Consider the following 21802-nt stretch of genomic DNA (forward strand, 5'->3'; position numbering starts at 1 on the left):
CCGCGGCTTCTAGGTCGCGATCTGAGGACGTCACTCGGCACCAACCAATCAGTGAGGCTTAGTGCCGAGGCGGGGGCTGTGAGCAGAGTAGGAATGAAGGAGGGAGTTGAATGAGCCGAGTTGAAAGAGTTGAGTTGAACGAGTGGGAATTGAGAGACTGTGAGAATAACTGATTAAAAGTGTAGATTCCATATAGATATGCTCAAAGTCTCTTGAGTCTGGAAAAACAAAACAAAATGAGGATTGCTAAGCTCTGAATATACTAAGAAGACGGTGTTACGTACTTCAAAGGGTGAGTATTATAGTTTGTGACTTATAACTCAATAAAACTGTTATATATGTAACCAAACACACACACACACACCCAGAAGCAATGTTTTTACACTTGTCCTTCTCCCTAACAGCATAAGAAGGACTAGAGATCTCCCATTTGCCTCCCATATGCTCCTGTCTTGAGATTAAAACTGTAAGTGAATCAGAAGATGTATTTGTCCGAGTTCTCAAGTGCACAATACTGAAATCAACTCTGGTTAATCATTTAAAGGATATTAGTGCCTCATATAATTCACAAGAGAGATGGCGAATAGGCTCAGAAACAGCCAAGTCAAGAGAAGTCAAGGCCTCTGAGAACCAGCCACATAACAAAAAAGAGAATTGTATAGAGTGGGAATTATATTTCAATAAAGTTGAGTGAATCACAAGGTCTAGCTCCAGTTCAGTGTGGTCCTTGACCATTAGGGATTCTAATTTAAACATTCAGCCACCAAATGAATTTTGAACATTTGCTAACCATCACTTAGTTCTAGAGGTTAACAAATACATGGTTCCTGATCTCAGCGAAGGCCTAGGCTTGTTGAGGATACAAATAAACATATTTGTACTAATCACACTGGTCAAAGCAGTCTAAGGTAGAGGGATGCTGACTGCCCTTTTGTGGCTTCCCATTGCGAGTCCTTGGGGAGGGGGAGATCACCAGGATTTATGGTTTTCAGCTTTGCAAGTCTAGGATCTGGTTTGGATTTATTCAGCGCACACACTAATTAAACTCAGAGGACATGGATGAATCAGTAAGGGTGCCAATATGTTAATTTTCAACTGTAACTTTAAGTTAAAAAGTGTGTTCAATTTTATATCAGCTTCCATTTGTGCCTACTGTTAAAGGCACCTTCATCCTGGTATCAAGATATATAAGAGGCCAAATTTGAAATCAAGTTTTTTTGGTGGGCAGGAAATCAGAGAAAATGGCATAAGTTAGTTGAAAGGCCATGGAGCAGCTCAATGAAGCAACCATGAACTTATGACTGTGACTCTTTCTATGAATCAGTTGCTGCCAGATTCATATGACCATGTTGGGAGGCAGTTGGAGGATTCTGCGGATCTGCCCACCCTCATTTATTTCCCATGAATAAGCACTTCAAAAATCTTGCCTATTAGTTGCTCCTTTGTCTTCTAACCTTGCTTTTCCATTTTTTTTTCTGTTTGCATATTCGAAGAATGGTTATAAGTGTGAGTAACAGAGTAACTTCGTAGTTCCCTTTCACATGGTGGTAGCTATTACCACCACAGCCAAAAGACTGGCTTTGAACACACCTAGAGACTATAACCTCAGCCGAGTTATCTCTACGGATGATTGGCTGATGTCTTTCCTCACATATTTCTTTGGGGTTGGGAGGATTGCATCTCAGCGAATTGATGAACTAGTAACTCCTGAAGGATATCAAAGGTCATCTCCTTTGGAAAAAAAAAAAAGCGTTTCTGACACACACACTTCCCATGACCACTCTCTTCTTTATGTACTCTGGCCACACTTCTGTCAAATCTCTTTGCTGTTATTTGTAAACTTGTCTGTCTCCGTGGCGCGCCTTCCTAAGCTGTAAAGCTGGGACCTATGCTAAGCCTTGTCTGTCTTGAATTCCCGCTTAACACAATGCCTTGATGTCTATTGACTAAATGAATAAGGGAAAGCTTCAAAACTTGGTGAATAGGACATGCATCTCCTGAGAGTAAAGAAAGTAATTGAGAGTAAAGAAGTGCTTTAATTTGCACATCGAAAGGCTGACATTTTGGGGGACAAACACCAGCCCAGAGAACTGCCAAGGAGTTTAACTTGCTCGGGGAACCAAGAAAAGTCAAGGTCTTGGAAACTGGGCTTCCCGATCCGACCAGGAAACAGTTTGAGAGCGCTGTCCGCGCTGCTGGAACGCACTGATGTAAGTGGAATCAAACTGGCCACAGAGAAGACCCGGGCCCAGGACGTGTGGCTCCACCGTTTCCAGGCAACAACAGTCCCGCCCACCGTTTCCTCGCTCTCGGCTTCTCACTTCCTTACCCAGGTGCTCTCCACTCGACCAATCGATGCACAGAACATCGCCAAGTTGGGCGGTGGTTGGAGGACTCCAGGGATCCGTCACTCGGGGACTCCCGCCCCCTATTTCTTCCTGGCTGCCAGCGACGGAACTGAGCTGAGCGTTTGCGGGCTGCTGGGCAGTCGGTTGCGGTAGGTGAAGAGGAGCAGGGGTGCCCGTGTTTTGTATCCTCGGCTCTGGCAGCATTCCAAGTTATCACAGAGGGGCCTCGGGGCCTGACTCGTCCCGCTTAGCCAGTCCTTGAGGCCGCAGTGACTGAGGCCTGAGATCTGGACACCAGGGTTCTCCTTGCTGGTCTGGACTTCCTAGGGGGAGCCGGGGGACCGGGGCATTAGTGCCAGCAAGGTTTTGGTTTGTGTGGGTTCAGATGACTTCAGGGTTGGGGTGGCGCTTCATTGTGGCCCTTGGCATCAGTTCATCTAGGGCCTCTGTCACATATCTGGCCCTTTTACTTCCTGGAGTTATTCAGACCTTTTCCTAAGCCTTCTTAATCTCAAAAGTCTCTTCTGAAAGAAGGTGTCAATCCATCCTGTTAGACTTGATAGTTATGAAAGCCACCAGACTTTGTGGGTAGCCTTTCCCACCTAGCTCTGTTCCGGATACTTTCAGTGCAGTCCCAAGCAGACAGAGTGGTATTTGGGTAAAAACATGGCCTTTGGAGTGGCACAGGTCCGGTTTCCAATCAGGGATTCACTTTCTATCAGTAATGTGCCTTTAACAAGTTACCCTTCTGATCCTTAGTTTTTTCATCTGTAAAATGAAGCTGTCTGTCTTTCAGTGTCTCTGACTATTAAAATAAGGACACGAGGCATATAGACCAGCTTCTTCATGAAATGAGCACATGGGCCTTTGCGTATGACACTACTCTGTTAGATGGTTCTCACCAAGCAGCACTTTTGTTATCCTGGTAGACTGTATATGGAATTGTGCAAGACCTTTAGTTTGTGCCCTATTGAAGACAGAATAGAAAGAGTGGTTGCATTTTGGAGACCTTTGGAGAAAAGTGCAGGGTGGTTGTCCCCTGTGGAAATATCCTAGAAATCCCTGTGTGTGTGTGTGTTTAAACATATATAAACTTTACCATTTTAACCATTTTTAGATGTACTGTTCAGTGCCATTCACATTATTGTGCAATCATCACCACCAAACGGAAACTCTAATGTACGCAGTAAACAATAACTCCCATGACCATCTTCCTACCTCCCCCTACCCCAACCCCTGGTGACCACCATTCTGTTTTCTGTCTCAGTGTGTTTGACTGCGTAGACCTCATATCTTTTCTTTTTGAATCATTGAATATTTGTCCTTTTGTGCTTGGCTTATAGAAATTCTATTTTTAAAAACAAATTTCATTATGACCTAAGTGCAGACCCAGAAGAAGAACCCAATTACCCTTTTCTCATCTTTTTATCTATAACATAGGAATGTAATTGAAGACATTTTAAATTTTGTTAAGAGAAACTTAAAAGGCTATTACCTTCCTTCCTAAGCCACTCCTTATTCACTTTAACTTCTTTTTTTTTCTAGCTCAGATTCCAAATGAAAATGTTTGAGAGCATTGACTCTACAGCCACAAGATCTGCCCCGGACCTTTGGGCTGAAGTTTGTTCCTGTCTGCCACAACCTGACCAAGAGGATGGTGCCAGCAATGCCTTCTCAGACTCCTTTATGGATTCTTACCCTGCAGGGGCAGGCCAGAGGGAGGCCCCAGACTTTGCTGTACAGTCAGCTGAAAAGCCTTGGGCTCCCTTGCAGGATTCAGAAGTGTATTTAGCCTCTCTAGGTAAGTTAGATTGTTTTCATTTTTAATCAGAAGCTGGTGGTTTTAAGGGAGCATGTTGAAGTTCTGTTGTATCCAGCCTAGTTTTCTATTCTTATTTTATTTTCTTTTTGCCCTCATCACATAAATCTGTCAGATATAATTCTAGGGGGTGTTTCAGTCTGGTTGTTGGGAAGGAGCCCCCTTTTCCTTGTATATATCTTTAAACAGTTTTTGTCATATCCTGCCTCTGACTGTTTCATCTAAATTCTGCTTTATTTATTGGCATACTATAGAACCTTCTTGCCTTCTCTTGGTGGCCCATGTATTCACATAACCCAAAAGTGTCAAACCTTATGCCATCCTGAAAGAAAAGGTGATGGCCCCAGAGCTACATGTGTATTTATGATGCTACAGTTTGAGAAACTTGTATTTAATAGATTGATTATTGGAATGGGAGTATATTGACACAAAATTCATTCTGCCTCTTGTGAGCCATTTTACTTTTTAAATATTTCCTGAACACATCTTCACTGTCCTGTCCTGTGGTATTCAGTGTAAGTATTTAAAGAGACTGCAAACCCAGAAAAAGATTCAGATTGTCCCATGCCCCAGGAAAGAAAAACATCAGTCTTAGACAATGATTGCCAGTCTTCAGAATTGTGGTATCTTTATTATTAAACATCCATGAGATCTATCTATGTGTCACAAAACCAAACTGGGAGTAATTATTTGAAGAAGTAAAGGCAATTCAGGAAGAAGAAGCGTTTTGAGGAAGGATAGAAAGAAGAGTCAGAGTTTAGATAATTGCTAATGAATATCCTGAAAAAACAAAAGAAATTTTATTAACAATGAACTGGATGGAAAGATATGAGAAAAATACAGGGGGAATGGTGGATAATGAGAAAGGTGAGGGCATCAGGTGAAGAGGTTGACAATTCCGTTGTGGTTGTCAGAACATCTGTGTAACAGTGATAAGGAGAAGAAGCAACAGTCTGAGGAAGCTGAAGCCCCAGGTCCTTTGGCTTGTTGGTACTCTGTGCCCAGGGGTTATAAGAAACCTTCATTGGTTCGGTGATGTTTTTGATTGGCGAAGACTGATTCAGAAAGTTAAAATTCCACTGATCTTTTCTAAAGTGTGTTCAGAAGATGATTAAAGTGTCCTTCCCTGAGAAAAATAAGAGCCATTTCTGTTGCCTATGGCAGAGTCTGGGAGACAATGGCAGGCGGGTTTGGAGTATGCAGGGGCCTCTGTCTCTGCCTGGTCACACCTGATCAAGGACTCAGCACACTCAGAGAGGGGAAGACCTTTCCTGGCCCAAAAGAGTATCTTCTGCCTTGGCAACCAAGGCCAGACAATATAAAGATTGGTTTTAATGCCAAATAAACTTATATCAGAGTATCCACAAAGAGCAACAATTTAACACTTTTAGTCAACTCAACATGAGATATACATAATCCTTTTCATATCCTCCAGGAAAAAATAAACAAACTCCTCAAATATTTAACATTTATCAACTGCAGGTTTTTTACATGGGTGAACTTTTGAACTTTTGCTGGTAACTGGCAGCAGCCAAAGGTGTTTGTTTTGATCAGTGGGTTCTAGCTGATGTGGCTTGTTTAGGAATAAAAACAAGATTGCAAGTCATAAAATTTCTATTGGTTCTGGGCTTGATGTCTACCCAACTCCTCCAAAAAGCCACCATTTGGCTACTTATTATAATTGAAAGCAAGACTAAATTAAGGCAGAAGGCAATGGTGATACCCTTTCTTGTATTTTTCAAAAGGGGATATCTGTTCATCAATTATACTTAAAATGCATAGAAGGGTAATTAAACATCTATCATCAGGAAGCCACATGGACCACTCTCAAAGGGATTACGAGATGTTTGTTTTTATTAGGCTCCAACATCCAGGCCACAAGTAGGACAACTTAAAAAAATGTTGGGAGATTCCTTTTCTTTAATCAAGAATTTAATCATACATAGAGATCTTAAAGGTCTCTTATTATTGAGTTCTCATCAAGTCAGTTTTAGTCTCTAATGAATCATTAGATCTCTTTTCATTTTCTCTAATTCTTTCTCCTGAGGTTTGGAAACCACTTTATGATACTGTAACAAAAAGAAAAACCACTTACTCTTCAGAGAGACTATTTTCAAGAGTTGAAAAAAGAGCGTAGTATACACATGTCAAGACAGGGAAAACAAGCTTTCCTTAGAGAGATACCTGCCGGGCTTTGTGATTTCAAAGAAAACGTGCCATCAATTTATTTAGGGGGACCTATGGTTTTCCCTTTTCTGGGGTTAAACATTTATTTGATACAATGCAGGATGAAGATATTGTGAAGGAAAAAGAAAAATGTACATTTCCCTTTATCTTTCCTTCTTAAAAAAAAATGAACTTTTTCTGGGAGTGTGCATGTACTCATCAGTGAGAGAATTTTTAAGTTGGCATTTTGCATTTTAGATTAGTTTTGTTTCATACTCACGTTCCTTCTTAAGCTCAACTACTTCTCTCTTTAGAAAAGAAACTGAGAAGAATCAAAGGTTTAAATCAGGAAGTGACTTCCAAGGACATGCTTCGAACCCTGGCCCAAGCAAAAAAGGAATGCTGGGATCGGTTCCTGCAGGAGAAGTTAGCATCAGACTTCTTTGTGGATGGACTTGATTCTGATGAGAGGTAATTGATTCCCAGTCCAGTTCCAGGTGATAGTTCATTTCACTGAAGGCATTTCTCTTCCTCTGAAGAATTCAGGGAGAGTGACATCTGAGTCCAGATATAAGCTGATACCAACATCAGCTTTTTTGAGCTAAAATCATCCTTTGTTAGCTCTTAGTCTAGCAGCAGATTTTTGAGAAAGGTATTTTTACCAAAAAGCAAATATTGCACGTACATCTTGACCACAGATTGAACAGAGTTGAGAATAAACCATTGTCTTCATTTTTGAGTACACAGTGCACTTGAGAAAGTAGTAATCAATCAAGAGCTGGAGCTGTGTCTTCTCACCTATGGCACCTCCACTGCCTTACAGAATTTCTTTCGTATTGTAGACATTCGAATTTGTGTAGACTAAATGAATGAATTTCTTAAGCATCCACTGTGTGAGGGCACTGTGCTTGATGTCATAGGGTGAAGGGAAGATGTAAAGAAGTTGGGACCCATTTTTTTGTCTTCAGAACTAGCTGGGGAGAGATGACAAATATACCTGAAGACATACCTAACAAAACGAGGCAGCATAAGACAAGAGCCGGAGGAGCAGAAGTGACAGTGTGCTTTGGGAGTTGAGAGATCTCCCTCTGGGCTCTGGTTTTGTACGAGAAGACCAATATCTGCAGGTGGGCTGGATGAAAAAGGAGGAGAGGGTGTTCTGCTGCAAAGAGCAGGGTGACACCTGGGTCAGTAGTTCTGCCTCTTACTGGTCGTGTGTTCCTAGGTAAGTAACCTGTGTGTGCCTCCGCTTCCTGTTCTATTAGCAGCAGTAGTAGCGCTTACCTCATAAGGTTGGTATGAGGATTAAATGAGTTACTGTGCATAGAGCGCTTAGAACCGTGCCTGGCACATGGTAAGTACTATGTAAGTGTTAGCTATTCTTAATATTATTCTTCCTAACAGAATTTTAAAGTTCAGTAAGAAATTATTCAAAATGCAAATCGGTGAGGAGAATAAAAACCCGAATTTTAACCCATGGTCTTAGGGGGAGAATATGACCTAGCTTGAATTTGCACCGTATCATTAACATTGATTTTGAGCATAGAATGTGAATAAAACTTCATTTTATTTTTTATTTGCAAAGTATTTTCACTTACATTATCTCAAATGCCGCAATAGCCTGTCCCCAGATCCTTTAGAAGTCAGGGTTATATCTAAGGTCAAGTCAGCTACCCTCTGAGGGTTCAAAGAATAATGTAAATTTTGCTCTTTTCTGTCTGAAAAGTCTCAACCCAACTGAGCCTTAAACTGCTCCAAACACAGAAACAGATTCCTGAGGCACCAATAATTATATTGTCTCCTCTTGAATATTTCCTTCCTCTCCAGTTCTGAGAAAAAAAGACAAAACTTCCTCCTGCATAATTCTCAAGTAGAAATTCTTTTTCTCTGAAATCGGATTGGCACACAGGCTCAAGTTCATGTTTTTGTGTATTTATCAGTACTAAAATAGTGTGGTTTTCCCTTCTCTACAGAAATAATTGAAACAATTTTAAGAAGTATGATAGACGAAGGTTAAAGGCCCATGTCGCACCTTAGTCCCTGAGCTGTGGGCACTTGTTGCCCCGAGCTTACATCTGTAGGAATGCTGCTTTCTGTCAATGTTCAGAACAAGCACCAGGAAACAGTAAATATATGTAGTTGTTTTCAAACTTCAAAGTTAATGTTTTAAACAGAGGCCATTTTGTAGTGCGATTGTTGGTTCGTCACGTATGCGAAGGCCAGACAGATGACCCTCCTCATGCTATGTGCTGGGCAAGGGAGTAGTGGACTGAGAAATCCTACTGTCCGAAACACGATGCCCTCATTTCAGGGGTCTAAAACCTGCTGGTTATGGCTTCATTTCTTGGCTTACAACTTCTTGCTATTGAAGAGCATAGAATGAGGTTTACATTATTTCTAGTCATCTTGTATTTTACCAAGAATGTCTAACAGCTTTAGAGCAGAGGATTCTGGGTACTTAAGGAAGGTGGGAGGGGATACTCCCCCTTCCTCACAGATCCAAGCTGGAAAAAAAAGAGCCCTCTGGGCTAGCGGCCATTCCCTTGTCAGGGACATTGTGACTCAAGATGTTTCCATCTTGGGGACTTGCTATAGAATGAACTAAACAAACAAAAGTACACAAAAAACCATGCTTAGTGCAACCAGGTGCTGAAGTGTAATTGAGCCTGAGACTGCTTCCGGTATAAGAGATTTCAAGATGCTTAGGTTTCTGCCTCACTAATAATTTGGTATTTATTCGAATGTTTCCTCCCCTTGACAATTTCTCTTCTCTTCAGTTTTGAGGAAAAAAAGATGGGACTGAGGCATTAACTCTTCAGCTGTTCTCATCAAGCCTTCACAGACTGCATTTGAAGGGGGCCTGGTGCTGCTTATCACCCAAGTGCCCACTAGGGGGTAAATTATGCCATGGAGCTGCCAGGATGCACAGCTGTCAGAGGAGTATCTACGCTCCCTACATTAGCAGTGAAAAACAACTGGAGGAAGAAATAGTAGTAGGCGGGAAGGCAGTCTTTGAGTAACTGAGATAATCATTAAGTAATTAATCAGTGAGGTCTGATGCAGCCACCCTTTTCTCCTTCTCTTTTCTAGCACCTTGGAACATTTCAAGAGGTGGCTTCAGCCAGATAAAGTAGCCATCAGTACAGAGGAGGTCCAGTATCTGATTCCTCCAGAGTCACAGGTTGAGAAGCCAGCGGCCGGGGACGAGCCAGCAGCAGCGGAACAATAAATTACACACGCACACGCCGAGCAGCTGTCTTGAGTCCAGAGGGAACAGCTGAGATCTCGGCAGCAAGAGCATCAGGGAGAAATCTAGGGAGGGAAAAAAGCCCAGCCTTCCACTCCGCCAAGCAAGCAGCCACGGGCCCCCGAGAACTTACTGGGGGCTGGCACGTGTGACTGTCTTGGGTAAAGTGACCGATCCAGTGTGTGCTGGATCAAAATACCGCCTTCCTCTCTGTCTCACAGCTCGCCTGAGCTCTGTCGCTGCAGGTGAGAAGTCTGCCAAGAATCCAGTGAAGGACCAAGTGTGAAAGTATTTGGAGAAACAGATGCCCTTGTGTATAATGTGTAAGTTAAGTGAGCCGTGGTTTTTTTTGCCTCTTCTGGATGTTCCCACCTGTGTCCCAAGCGTTCCCTTGATAAATTGTCAAGGGTGCCTGGGGCCAAAGAGGTTGAAGTCTGCTTCCTTGAATCCAAGCTCCATCTGGGGCTTCTCTGACAAGCCCATAATAAATATAGTGACTTTAGGAACAGAGGCTGGGTTTTCCTTCATCTGATGTGTTCCTTGTGGGGAAGATGGATGAAAGAAGTGTGAAAATGTGGGTGTTTCTATGTGTATATGTATTTTTTTTCATGCATGCTTTCTCCCCTGACTTCCTCCTGCACTGAAAAAGGGCCAGGTTCCAAATTACACTTGTAAATATGGTGTTGGAATTTGAAACCACTCCTGAGTAGCTCCATGCTTACTCCTTGCGGCAGCTTTCCTGGCTGAGCCTGTGCTTCCTTCCTTGTTTCTGGTGTTCTTGTTCAGTTTGTATTATCCATATAAAACTCTTCTCACCACAATAGCCATGTTTGTGGTACTATTGACCTGATTTTTCCAAAGAGATGCTCCCAGGCAGTGAGGAGGTAAAGAAAACACATGTCAACACAGGAGAGCTGGTAACCTTTGCCACACTTCTGTTTTTTAACATGTGCCGTCTGAGGCTAACTCTGAGGCTAGGATTCTAAGATCATGGCTCCAAAGGAGATTCTTTCTGGGTAATAGGTTCCAAATACTGAATGATGAGCTCTTCATAGAACATTTTCTCATTTCTAAATCAAGTATCTGACTTGTCCAAAAGGATGGGAACCAACCAGGTAATTCCATATACTTGCCTAATTGTATGAATTTTTTGTTGTAATTTCCAGATATATTTTCCCTTTTCTCTCACCATTGACTAATGGTGTTAGTTTTTTTCCTACTGCTTTTTATTAGTAGGACACCTTTGACATAGAGAGTGACCTTTTGTGTTCCCCAGACACTTTGAGGAAGCCAGACACTGACAATCATCGGGCCCTGGACTGAGCTTGCAAGGGGTTCTGCCTGGGGTTCAGGTGTCAGAACTCACTCTTCCTACAGGGCCACCTGATGGCTTTCCAGTGGATGGATAGGTTTAACAAGAAAAAAAAAAAAAAAAACAGCCTAATATCTTTTCTTCTCCCTGCATGATAAAATTATTCTTCTTCAGTAACAACAATTTAAGAAAAAAAGCAATAAAGTCCCAAAATACTCTCCCAAAGAGCAGCTGAATAGGATGGTTAGAGAATGTTCCTGTGCCAGAAAATAGTGTTTCTGTAATTTAGGCAAGATTCTAGCTTTGCCTTTTTCCTACCTCCCAATTTCTACCTCAGAAAGAGAAATCTTGGTACGAGAAGGTGGGGAGTTGCTTTAGAGGAACTGAAAAGGAATTGTAGGACTGAAAGGTGTTTGGCCCGGGCTGGAAACCAGGAGAGGGTGTGGAGAGAAGGCCCTGGATCTCTGGCTACTTTCTCACTTAACTACTCAACAGAGACAGGGTTCTGCAGAAGGGAGTCCAATGCGTTGTAACTATGGTTTCCTAATTGTTTTAGAGCTGACCACTTAAGTGATGGGTCTGTAAGAAGGTGAAACTCCCATTTACCAAAAACAAATTTGATATAACTCCCCAGAGCTAACTTTTAATCATATATATATAGTGAAAGTACTGGAGATTGAACCCAGGACCTCATGTATGCTAAGCACGCACTCTACAACTGAGCTACACCCACCCCCTCCCAAAGTTAACTTTTTAATATAAATTTACCTTAGGCTATTGAAGTAGTACTAAATTTAAAACCAAGAGTCTTGGGTGCTATCTTTATCCATCCTGTGGCTTACTGTGGGACCATAAATAAGTCAAATGACCTCTTTGTATTCCAGTTCCCTTTCAGTAATTGCACTAACCAGAGGAAAAACTGTATTGGCCAAAAATGCTGATCTGTTTCCTTTGACCCTGGAAACTCCCAAGGAACTCCAGTTAGGACTTCCTCAAATCAGTAAAATTTATAAGTTGAGAGAGCCTTTCTTATCACCCCCAGCTTTCTTCCTTCCTCATGTCCTTAGTGAAACAGAAAGTGAGAGCAAATGGAGAAATACTTCGTGCTAAACCTCAGAGCCAGAGAAGGGCAATTACCAACAGGACAAAACAGCACGACGGGCTCTCCCCAGAGAAGGCTGGGTTGGAGCCAGGGAGATAAGCTAAGTGACGGCCGCTGTTCTCCCCTGGCGCGGCGCTTGGTGCGATCAGTGCTGGGATGGCACAGGCTTGTGTCCAGTACCTGCTCCAGAAATAGGCTCTGGACGTAGGCACGGCAAGTAAACAAATGTCCCACCAGCTGTTGCCGAGGTGTGTCCCTCTCAGGCAGGCCTGCCCACCAGGACGATTGCTGCAAGAGTCAAAGACACCCTGGAGCCACTCCCTGGCCCTGCCTTGGAGTGAGTCCCCCCAAAGCTGGAAACAGCTCCAGCCACATAAAATGGCCGATATTTTCCTGAAAATTCCAAGCTCTCCCAACCAGCTTTGGCCCTACATCAGTTATAAGGTTCAAGACAGGACACTGCCATAGCAATCTCAGGCTTGTGGGAAGGCTGTTTATTTGAATCCAGTGGGCAATTTAAGGCGCAGATTCATTCGTCTAACCAATATTTGTTGAGCCCCTGCTATGCTTCAGGCAGTGCACATGGTGGCAAACAAAACAAAACCATATCTTCCCACTTGGATTGATGGAGAGGGAGATACAGCCTAGCAAACTGGTGCTGTAATCACTAATGCTGTCAAGTGTTGGCACAGACACAGGGTGCTTTGAGAGCATATGGGAAGGAGATATGAGAGCCCTAGGCCTACTGGGTGGGAGGCAGGAGAGAGGCCAAGTTGGGGAAGCTGAGTCCAGACAAATGAGCAGCCATTTAAGAGAATAGAGGGATAAAATCAGGGGGGCAGAGAAAAGTCCCAGAAGAGGAAAACAGCAAGTACAAAGGCCTAAAGGCAAAAGTAGGTTTGGATGGGGGTGAGGGATATAGCTCAGCGCAGAGCACATGATTAGTATCCCGGGTTCAATCCTCAGTACCTCCATTAAAAAAAATTTTTGGATAATGGAAAATGGTTCAGTGTAGCTGGAGCATAAAGGACAAAGCATCAGAAGATATGATACCACTTATATGTGGAATCTAATAAAAAAGACACAAATGAACTTATTTACAAAACAGAAATAGACTTACAGACAGAACAAGCATGGTTACCAGGGAGGAAAGGGAGGGGGAGGGATAAACTGGGAGTTCGAGATTTACAGATACTAACTACTATATATAAAATAGGTAAACGACAAGTTTACACTGTATAGCACGGGGAACTATATTCAACATCTTATAGTAACCTATAATGAAAAAGAATATGAAAAGGAATATATGTATGTACATGTATGACTGAAACATGATGCTGTACATCAGAAATTGACACAACATTGTAAACTGACTGTATTACAATTAAATAAAAAAAGAAGATGAGGTCTGAAATTAAACAAGACCTGGTTTGAAGGGATTTATAAATCATGTTAAGGAATTTGGGATTTACTTAAGGGGCATCCGGGAGCTAAAGGATCATTTTAAGAAGGGCACTGACAGGATCAGAATTGCTTCTAGAAAGATGATTATGGCTGCCATGGGTGTGACATGTTTACATTGATTAGGGGAGCACCAAGTCACACTTGGCAATGATCTGTCTACATGAAATAAGGCAATCAGATGGCTCGTGGTTTTCCTTTGTTTTTCTTTTCCAGCTTGATTTCTTTGAAGTTCCTTTTTCACTGTTACAGAACAAATAGAATCATGTATGGCAGATTGTATTCTCCAAAGACGGCCATCTCAATATATCACATCCCGTGTTTTCATCTTACAGTGTGGTGTGGACACTCCTCCACTGAGATGTTGGGTCAACATTCCCTCCCCTGGAACCTCGGGAGACCCATGTAACTGCCTGCTAATAGAGTAGAGCACAAACGATGTGACTTCTGAGGCGAGGTCACAAAAACATTCCACCTGGGATCTCTCGCCTTTCTCTCTCAGTATGCTCCTTGGTAGTTCTGAGCGGACATGTACGAAGGCTGGCTACCTAGATGCCACCGTGCTAGAGAGGCCCCACATAGAGCTAGAAGTGCTCCCGCAGTTTAGTCCCTGGCTGTTTGAGTCTTCCCACCCTGGGCATCAGACATATAAGTGATTCAAATGATTTCAGGCCCTAGCCTTCAAACCACCCCAGCTGACACCAAGCGGAACAGAGACAAGCTGTCCCTGCAAGCCCTGTAGATTTCCGAAAAGAATAGATACCATGGTTTCAGCCACTACGTTTTGAGTTGGTTACTCAGCAATCGATAACTGGTACACCATAACCTAGGTTTGAGATTTTACGTAGCTAACTTTAAGTATTTTCTTTTGCAGTGCCTTCCAGTTTCTGATGGCTACAGAATTTAAATACTTCTGCTGGATGCAGTGTGGAGATGAGCAAATGGGAAGCAGGGACCAGCTGGGAGGTGGTTGCCATTGCCTAAGAAAGAAATGACAGTGACTTGAGGACTTGTCTTTTCACTGAGGATGTAAAATGCTGCAAGAAAGTGTCACTCCCACTTTAACAATGAGAAATAGCCAGATAATCCACAAAATCAGAGCTTTTCTTGAGCCGTCAGAAAGCTGAGGTCACAAGGCAACCAAGTAAAGCCTCTTCAACGAGAGAGACACACACATGAACAAGTTTCAGCTTCAGCAGAACATGGGAGACAGGGGTGGCTGTCATACAAGCGGGTAAGATGAAACCAAACAAAAATTTTAACAGAAGTTTAAGGGCTACATATGGGCTAGTATGTCAGTTTGGAATAGCGGGAGACTATTTCAGACACAGGGGAGTTTATACTCACAGGCAAGCTTTTTTCCACAGGCCTCCCCTGAGGTTCATGAGAAAAAGTGGGAGCAGGGCAGGAAATGGGAGCGAGCTCTCCTCCTTGGTGGTGGAAGCATGTAGGAGTTGATTAGGGCAGCTGCTGGGGGAAGGCGAAAAGCCTCAGCTGCTTCTACAGTCCTTCTCACCAATAAGCAAAAGCCTCAAGTCTTGCTTCAGGGGCTGGAATAAAAGCAAAACTCACCTGCTTCTGGGTAAGGGGCAAAAACCTTCCTGTCCTTTTGAACACAGGCAAAACCCACTGCTTCTGTGGGGAGAATAGAAGCAAAAGCTCTCTACCCACAAGGGGAGAAGCAGGAAACTGTCTTGGGCTGAAAATTCAAGCACACGACTGCTCTGTTGGGGGAACCTGGCTACCCCAAACCGACCACAGACATGAGGCAGAGTTTGGCTGTCAATGGAAGCAAGAGCAGAAGTATTGATAAAGCCCCACTGCTGAAACTCACACAGAACCTGCCTAAGACTGAAGTTGAACCAGGATATCAGACCCCGCCCTGCTCCATCTACCAGCCTAGCACCAAATAGTAAGCAACAGCAACCTCCTCCAGGTGGAGGGCCAGGCACGCAGGGATGGCTGAAAGCTGAGGGTGGAGCAGGAACACAGAAAACCCTCTGACACCCCGGTCTCTAGTCTAAGCAGCCCACCACTAGAGGACTTGGAAGTCTGGGATGCACTGAGCAGCAGAAGCAAAACCCAAACCCTGTCTGACTTCTAACTAGATTGATTCCACAGCCCCCTCCCCAAACCAAGAGGCTGTCAGAAGAGGCATGCCCATTTTCAGGCATAAATAACATTGACCTCAGTCTCTGCTGTTCTACACATGGTTGGCACTCAATAAAAATTTACAAAGCATACAAAAAGTCAAGAAAGAAAAAAAAACCAATCCATTATCAAAAGATAAAGAAATCAACAGAACCAGACTCACAAATGACACAGGTGTTGGAACCACCGGACAGGGACTTTAAAAACAACTTAATATGTTAAAGGGTCTAGTGGAAAAAGGTGGGCAACGTGTGTGAACGGATGGAAATTATATGAAAGCAAAATGGAAATGCTGGAAATAAAAAACACATCATATCAGAGATTAATTCCTTCAAGAGGCTTTTCAATAGCTAGGAAAGAATCAATGAACTTGAGAAGGATTATAGGAATTATCCAAACTGAAACACAAGGAGAAAACAGAGTGAGGGGTGCGAAAAAAAGACAAAACCAAGCTTCCAAGAGCTGTGGGACAGTATCAAACAGACTAATCTGAGTCTAAGAAGATAGCGAGAGAGAGGGAGGGGCAGAAGAAATATTTGAAGAGATGATGGTTCCATGAAGGATGTGGCCAGGATGTGAGAAGCATTTAGGGGAAAGAACCACTGGAAGTTGGTGACAGTGGAATGAAGTGTGGGAGAGTGGGGAGAGTGAAGCATGTCACCCGCGTATGGCATGAAGTAGTGGTGGGTGGTTAGCAAGTGGTGGTCCCAGGACTGAGAAGCAGCCTACCTCTCTCCAAAGCCAGTGCTCTCTGTGGCTGCACCACACTGCCTCCTACAGGCCAGAGTGGAGCGACAGCGGGCCTCAGCTCCTTCATTTCCCCACCCTCCAGGGCCAGGTTTTACTACACTGTCAAGGGCTGTCCCCATGAGTCCATGAGTGGTTAAGAGATACTCATCTCCTTCCCTTCCCCGCAGCTCCCTTTCCCAAGTGCTACTCGACACAGATTGTTCTGAAGTAAAGGTTGCCTCTTCCCAAACAGACTCATTCTCTTCCCTGGCCATGCTGACCTAATCCACTTAAAAAAAAAATTGGTTCTTTTGCAGATGAGATAAGTAGGGCAGGAGAGGGCGGGGGTGGGTGAGGGTTTGTGTCTATGTGTGTGTGTGTGTGTGCGCACAGGAAGGAAGATGGGCTACTTAGAGTTTCTGAACCTTTTAAAGAATGGAACTGGCTTTGGTTTTTTAATCTTATGTCCTTTTTGGATGACATTATCAACTGGTAGCTCAGCAGAATTCCGAGGTGCAGCCTGGTCTTTGGCATGGTGCCTGATCAAGTAATGAGACCTAGGAGACACAATGGAGGATGCAGGCTGGATAAGAGTACATTTGAGCAGATTCATGGTTGTTTGAACAACTATCTCAAAAGTATACTCATTGTTTGATAAACTGACATGATGTTGGGTTTTTTCTTTTTTTTTACTCTGCCTACTTCAATATTTTTATCAATGATTTGGATGAATACATAGAAGACACCCTTATCAAAATTGTGAGGGAGAGTTAACTGATTAAATAACAGAATCAGAACCTCAAATTTTTCTATAGACTGGAATGATGGGACAAAATATGCAACCTATTAGGCATAAATGTGATGACCTTCATCTAGGATCAAAAAATTAACTGCACATTAGAGGACAAAGAATTGCGTATTAGTTCCAGTGACAGAAGCTAGGCTCAACCTAGATTAAGCCATAAAGGGACATTGATTGGTAAGGACAGAAGTGGAGCTGGCCTCAAGGTCAGCTAGATCCAAGGACTCAAACACTATCTTCAGTCTCCTCTTTCTTTCACTATTAACTTTGATTTGTGTGTTGGTATAGCACAGAGAGTTCTGCACATCATCCCAGTTTAGTAAATCCAGAAGTAGAGCTCTCCTTTCCGGCTCCATATAATAAATCCCAGGGTAGGACTCTGATTGGCCTGGCTTGGGTCACATGCTTGTCACTGAAACAATTACTGTGCCCAGGGAAAGGATGCTTTTTTATTGGCTGAGCCTAGGTCATGGCTCGAACCTATGGTGAGGGGTACAGGGTTTTGTGGTTGGCAATCCCACCAGACCCATCTGAGAATGGGAAGTGGAGGATAGTTGCTGTTACCTGAAAAAAAGCAAAAAGGATGCCGAGACTCCAAAAGAACAGACGTTCATTGTCTTCACAATTCAGTTGAGTAAACAGTGTTGTGTACCTGCCCCCAAAACGTTATAACTGTAGGAATCAATGGTGGAAATGTACTTAGGGCCACAGTCGTGCAAAAATACAGTCTGTGCAGGTCATGCTACTCTGAAGCATCATCTGGTTACCACATTGAAAGATGAACGGTGACAAACCACAGTGCTCCCCGGAGGAGTGGTCAGGGTGAGGAGACTCAGAAGACTGAGTCATTTAAAGAAAGTTTGAGACAATAAGATTTTTTTGGTCTAGAGAAGAGAAGATGTAGTAAACATAGTTGGGCTTAAAATATTTGGAGCAGTCTTGGATAGAAAGGTGACACATTGAAGTACAAAGGACAAACGAGGTCAAGTGGGGAAAGTTTCGAGGAGACCAATTACCATTTAGTAGAGGGAGAACTTTCTAATAGCTGTCCAAGAATGGACAGGGCTGTCTTGTAAAAGGTAGTGAGTTCCCTGTCACTGGAGGTGTTTAAGCCAGTGTCAGAGAGGTTGTAAAGGGGATTCCTGCATTGTGTAGAAGGTTGGATCAGGTGACCCCTAAGGTCTTTTCTGCTTATGACAGTGCATGGCTGTCCATTGGAGACCTATGTAGGCTTGTGGCTAAGTCAGCCCTGGCCTCCCCAACATCTGGGAGGTGGAGCTGGTGAGCTCTTTTCCTTCCCTAGATGATAATGACCCCTTCCAACAAACATCTGATCACCTACCAACAAGCAGTCATAGGCAAAACCCTCCAACACTTTATCTTACCTCAGCTCTATGGGACGGACTGTGGCTCTGAAGATCACAACAGGACATCCCTTGTGCTATTTTGTGCTCTCTGAATACATATCATGAGCCAAGGGCTTGGGTGCAGGCATTATTTTAGGGGATGAACAGGAGTGAGGGAGCAGGGAGAATGAGACAGGGAAGTATGCACTGAGGGGTCTGCTGTGGGTAGTTATGGCTCAGTCCTCCTGAGATCAGTCTGAGGAGCCATAAAGATCACAGATCAGAATTCCCCATTGAGTGATGAAGAAAGCTGGGGTATAATTCCACCAGTGCCATCCCTCATTGGTTGAGGTGTCCCTTTGGGAGAGTCAAGCTTCTGCTACTTCCAGGCTGCCCTGCAGGGGCTGACAAGAGCCTCTGGCAGAGGAGAGGATGTGTCGGAACTGTCCCTTACAGCTGCAGCTGGACACAAAAGTGGGCTGAAGGGATGTGGGTCACCAACCACATCTACCACAGCCCCTCTCCTGCCCAGTCCAGGACCCATCTTCCAAGGCAGTGTGGGACCTTTGATTTTCATATTCCAGCCTCTGTGGTGAAGTGTGCTCTCCAGGTTAGCTAACTCAGCCTTGTCTGAATGCCCACCCAGAATGTAGTTTGGTGCAGCCATTATGGAAAACAGTATGGAGATTCCTTAAAATACTGAAAATAGAGTTGCCATAGGATACAGCAATCCCACTCCTGGGCATATATCTGGAGGAAACTCTAAATTGAAAAGATACATGCATCCCAAAGTGCATAGCAGCACTATTTACAATAGCCGAGACATGGAAGCAACCTAAATGTCCATTGACAGAAGACTGGATAAAGAAGTGGTATATTTATACAATGGAATACTACTCAGCCATAGAAAAAGAATAAAATAATGCCATTTGCAGCAACATAGATGGACCTGGAGATCATCATGCTAAGTGAAGTAAGCCAGAAAGAGAAAGAAAAATACCATACAATATCACTTATATGTGAAATCTTAAAAAAAAAAAGACACAAATGAACTTATTTACAAAACAGAGACAGACTCACAGACATAGAAAACAAACTTATGATTACCAGGGGGGAAAGGAGGTGGGGAGGGATAAATTGGAAGTTTAGGAGTTGTAGATACTAATTACTATATATAAAAGAGATAAACAAGAAGGTCTTACTGTATAACACAGGAAACTATATTCAATACCTGTAATGGCCTATAATTTAAAAGAATATGAAAGGAATATATATATATGTATAAATGAATCACTATGCTGTATACCAGAAAATAACACAACATTGTAAACTGACTATACTTCAATTTAAAAAAAAATAAAATGAATGTCCACCCAGAGCTCTCTGGGGCTCAAGTCTCCCTTCTGGCCCCCACCCCCTTACTGGGCTCTCTGAGCTGAGGGCACTGGGCTGGGCACTCTAAGCTGGCACCCGTTCTCTTCTCCACCCACTCGTGAGCTCGGAACACGGTGACATTAGGGACACTGGCTCCACTGTCTCCTCTACACTGTGCTCAAGGTCAGGACAGGTTGAAGGCTGGATGGGCTCCAAGTTTCCTCTGCTGATGACCTCATTATTTCTTAAGAAAAGGCTACGAACGACCGAGAACTCGAAGACGCTGGGAGACCTCACTGAAAGCCTCAGAGGCACTTGGTAGATGGGAAACCACAGCACTAATGTTGGAGGCAGGGTTCCTGGCCAGACCCAGAGGACCAATCCAAGCCAGCCCACCACTCCTGCTCCTTCTCTGGCCTGCCTTGGTCAGAGCTCTGAACCCGTCTGTCTCTTCTTCCCTCCATTCCTCTCACCCACTTACCCTCCACTCCTGTCTGATACTCACTGTCTTCCCAGCCCATCTCGTCTCTCCTCTCTCATGTTAGTTACCTCCGGGCCTTCATCCTCTCTGATGTTCACATTCAGTTCTCCCTCATTTTGTCTCCAATCTTACCATCCCTGCTCAGTGTTCTGATGCCACTATCACCACGCGGGAGAGGTGAGGCTGAGAGTAAGTATTTATGATGAGTTTGGGGTGAGATGAAACCAAGGGCTGAGCTAGGGAAAGGAGGTGTTTGTGTGTGTGTGTGTGTGAGTGAGAGAGAGAGTGTGTGAGTGTGTGTGTGTGCTGGGGTTCAAGTTTACCATTGTTAGCTTAGGACAAGATTCCTCCTCTAAAGTGGCGAATGTTATCCTGTTAGAGGAAGAGCCTGGGCAGCAAATTAACTCAGACCCTGCCTGAGACCTGGGAGAGGATGAGACAAAGAGAAATATTGGATCCAAGCCCTGCGTGTAACAAGGTAATTTACTAGGATGGGAGCGAGGGTGGTGTGAGAGCAGACTTCTTTCATGTCTCTCCCCTCTTCCTCCTCCCTTCCTCCCTGAGGCCCTTCTCCATTATCCTTTTAGTCTGAGGTTCTCTCTCTTTATGTCACCATGTGTCCTCTGTGCTTCTCTGTCTCTTTTTCTTATTTCCATCTCAGACTCCATTTTGCTTTATTTATCCTACAGTCCTGCATCACCAAGGCTCTGTCATCAACTCTCTTGCATCTTCATAGTCTCTGGGTCGCTAAATATGCTTATTTCTCTTTGTCTCAGTCAGTGTGTGTGCCTCTGACTTGGTCTGTTTTTCTGTGTCTCTGTCCATCTGTCTTCCCAGAAGCCCTATAACTCAGGAACGCCTGGCAGAAGTGGCTTTTCTGAGAATGGAGCCTGGGACAGCTACCCAACGTGCTAAGTAGAGGTGGCTAAGGACATTTCCAGCCCAGCAGTTGTCATGGTAACAGCCAGGGCGGGCCAGGCAGGGATGTGCCGAACCACGTGGGCTTGACCTTTCTGTGGGTGTCAGGTTTGAGCGGGAGCTGGGGAAAAACAGCAACAACTGCTTCTCTCTGGCCCAGCCCTCGGGCTTCCTTCTGGGCCAGGCTGAAAGGAGAGGGGGAGAGATGGAGAACTGGGGCAGCTGGCAACAGAGTGAGAGGAGGGACAGAAGGTGAGCCAGAGCCATCTAGAGAAACCGCAGGAGAGGGGGCACAGGAGCACAGGCATGCACACGCTCTCGGGGCATCACCAAGGTTCCCATTGTGACTTGACCTGTGGAGGGCACCAGACATCATTCCTGGAGCCTCAGCTCACACTTTGCAGCCTGCGCTCTGGGTGGGTGGTTACAAAAGTTCAGTTCCCCACACTCAGAGATCCCCTCCAGACTTCAGATCAAATGTCACCTTTCCCATATTGCAAAAGCCTTTATTGCTCCAAGGAAAATATGCTAAAATAAAAAGAGCCA

General features: G+C 43.9%; 1 protein-coding gene across 2 annotated transcripts; it reads left to right on the forward strand.

Annotated features, from left to right (window-relative positions):
* The first annotated feature begins 2368 nt into the window (after positions 1–2368).
* Positions 2369–10279, forward strand: CCDC32 (coiled-coil domain containing 32). 2 transcript variants are annotated; one of them, XM_006176612.3, is made up of 4 exons: positions 2369–2497; positions 3894–4149; positions 6648–6804; positions 9424–10279. In XM_006176612.3, the coding sequence occupies exons 2-4, from the start codon at positions 3906–3908 to the stop codon at positions 9560–9562; spliced, it is 540 nt and encodes a 179-aa protein (XP_006176674.2). In that variant the 5' UTR covers positions 2369–2497; positions 3894–3905; the 3' UTR covers positions 9563–10279. The 2 variants fall into 2 exon arrangements, with proteins under 2 accessions (XP_006176674.2, XP_014407758.2); XM_014552272.2 differs by having other exon boundaries at positions 2388–2497; positions 3899–4149.
* Positions 10280–21802: the final 11523 nt, after the last annotated feature.

The sequence above is a fragment of the Camelus ferus genome, chromosome 6, assembly GCF_009834535.1.
Source record: "Camelus ferus isolate YT-003-E chromosome 6, BCGSAC_Cfer_1.0, whole genome shotgun sequence".
NCBI lineage: Eukaryota > Metazoa > Chordata > Mammalia > Artiodactyla > Camelidae > Camelus > Camelus ferus.

Excerpts from the sequence above, each read along its gene's own strand:
- CCDC32 (XM_006176612.3), top strand. The coding sequence starts at position 3,906 with ATGAAAATGTTTGAGAGCATTGACTCTACAGCCACAAGATCTGCCCCG. Across the intron at positions 4,150-6,647 it reads AGTGTATTTAGCCTCTCTAG|AAAAGAAACTGAGAAGAATC; the intron begins GTAAGTTAGATT and ends TTCTCTCTTTAG. Across the intron at positions 6,805-9,423 it reads GGACTTGATTCTGATGAGAG|CACCTTGGAACATTTCAAGA; the intron begins GTAATTGATTCC and ends TCTCTTTTCTAG.